This window comes from Anarrhichthys ocellatus, unplaced genomic scaffold (genome assembly GCF_004355925.1).
Source record: "Anarrhichthys ocellatus isolate YVR2014 unplaced genomic scaffold, GSC_Weel_1.0 scaffold7482, whole genome shotgun sequence".
NCBI lineage: Eukaryota > Metazoa > Chordata > Actinopteri > Perciformes > Anarhichadidae > Anarrhichthys > Anarrhichthys ocellatus.
In genome coordinates, this window is record NW_022287456.1 from 1 (window position 1) to 2,249 (window position 2,249).

At 38.2% G+C, this 2,249-nt stretch overlaps 1 protein-coding gene across 1 annotated transcript; it reads left to right on the forward strand.

The window, feature by feature from the left end:
* Positions 1–489: 489 nt before the first annotated feature.
* LOC116380512 (interleukin-17A-like) lies at positions 490–1,814 on the forward strand (the record flags this gene model as incomplete). The annotated part of the gene is made up of 2 exons (XM_031842417.1): positions 490–668; positions 1,528–1,814. Coding segments are annotated over 2 exons (402 nt in total), but the record flags the coding sequence as incomplete, so codon positions are not given.
* Positions 1,815–2,249: the final 435 nt, after the last annotated feature.

Consider the following 2,249-nt stretch of genomic DNA (forward strand, 5'->3'; position numbering starts at 1 on the left):
TATATACATATATATAATATATATGTATATACATATATATAATATATATGTATATACATATATACATATTATATAATATATATATGTACATAAGAAAGTTGAGATATTTAGGATAAAATCAGAGTTCAAGAGATGCAAAGTAAATTCAAAGTATAAAAGTAAATGTACTCTTTTAGATTTGTATGTGTTATAATGTTGGATTATTTTTATTGAAGCTAATTTTACTCAGTTTATTGTCTCACAATGTTGTTTTTTAAATCTGTAAAGTAACTCAAGCTGACAGATGTAGAAGTATAAAGTAAAGTACAATCACACTAGAATTGTACTTAAGTTCAGTACTTGATTAAATGTACTTCACGTCACTGAAATGTAAAACTTTATTTGTAATTTCTGCCTAAATTAAATACAAATACATGTAATATTCTCCATAATGGAACTTTACTTTATTTGGAATGTGTTATTTAAAGTAATCTTTTCTCCTGTCCACAGGTGTGTTGCAGTGTATTGTGGGTAGTCGCCTCCTCCTCCAGGGTTAAGACTCCTCCCTCTGCTCCTCCTCGCTGTGGCGCCACGTTGGCGTTCTCCTCCGAGGTCTCCTCCGAGGTCTCCTCCTCGTCTGAAGGAAACGGGAACGTCCACCTCCGCTCTCTGTCTCCGTGGAGCTGGAGGTCAGAGCCATAAATACATAAATGAATCTTTGATTGATCCTGAAGATGATTTTAAGCTGTGGAACACTAAATACATGTTTGTCCTTCGATGGACTCACTCTGCTCCAAATATCTGTGGATCTAAAACTTCATCCACACAGTTATGTTATCGAACTTTTAAAGGAACAGTGTGTGAGGTTTAGTGACATCTAGTGGTGAAGTTACAGACTGCAACCAACTTAATACCCTCAGCTCAAACTACGGTGGCCTGCAGGCAGAGAGAGATATCTTTAGGATGTTAGTACAACGATGAGATACTTTTATCTATACTTTGATTTTCTATATGACTAAATAATTACATATACAGAATAAATCCCTACGTAGATATATAAATGGTTTAATCCCCTAAATGTTACGCACTGTTCCTTTAAAAAATTAAAAAACAGACTGCGTGCTTAAAAAGTGTCAACAGATTATACACGTGACAGATAATAAACTTCCTTTCAGAATAAAGTTCACAATAAATATGTTTATGTTCAGTTTTCATATTCTCATAGGACATCAGAATCCAACAGTAAACATACAAATACTGAACAATATAGTGTTAAATATATCGTTATAATAATAATATTAATAGTGTTCATAATAATAATAACAGTAAGATTGATCTGATAGTTATTTGTTAGATTAATATGATTGACTTCATTAAATACTTCATCAGACACAAACATGTCTAATAAACAATATGTTTGTTCATTTATTTTATGGATATTTAATTCATTCCTCACAGAATGACGGTAAATGTATAAATATAAAAACCATGAACATCCTCAGTAGCCAATCAGATCCTCAGGCGTGATTTAAATGTTTGTTTGTTCAGGTCGTCCACGGTGCCGAACCGGATCCCCTCCGTCCTCTGGGAGGCCGAGTGCAGCAGCAGCCTCTGTTCTGGTCCCGACAGCAGACAAGACCTGAACTCGGTCCCCATCTACCAGAACGTCCTGGTCCTGAACCGGCAGGATCGAGGACGCTGCTTCGTCGCGTCGTACCGCTCTGTGGCCGTCGGCTGCACCTGCGTCTGGGCCAAGACCAGCAAGGACTGAACCCGAACCACCCACCTGGATCTCCACAAACCTGGATCTGAACCACCTGAATCAGAACCACCAAAACACAACCACCTGGATCAGGTGGTTCAGATCCATTATGTTTCCTGTTGTTGTCTATGATTGTTTCTCTTTACCAATAAAAAGATAGAAACAGAACTCGTGATGAATGACATCATTCTGACTTTTACTTGAATAACAACGAGAATCAGTGAAATAAATGTAACGGATCACTTCAGTGACCAGAGTGAGGTGTGTGTTAGTGTGTGTGTGTGTGTTAGTGTGTGTGTGTGTGGGTGTGTGCGTGTGTGCGTGTGTGTGTTAGTGTGTGTGTTAGTGTGTGTTAGTGTGTGTTAGTGTGTGTGTGTGTGTGTGTGTGTGTGTGTGTGTGTGTGTGTGTGTGTGTGTGTGTGTGTGTGTGTGTGTGTGTGTGTGTGTGTGTGTGTGTGTGTGTGTGTGTGTGTGTGTGTGTGTGTGTGTGTGTGTGTGTGTGTGTGTG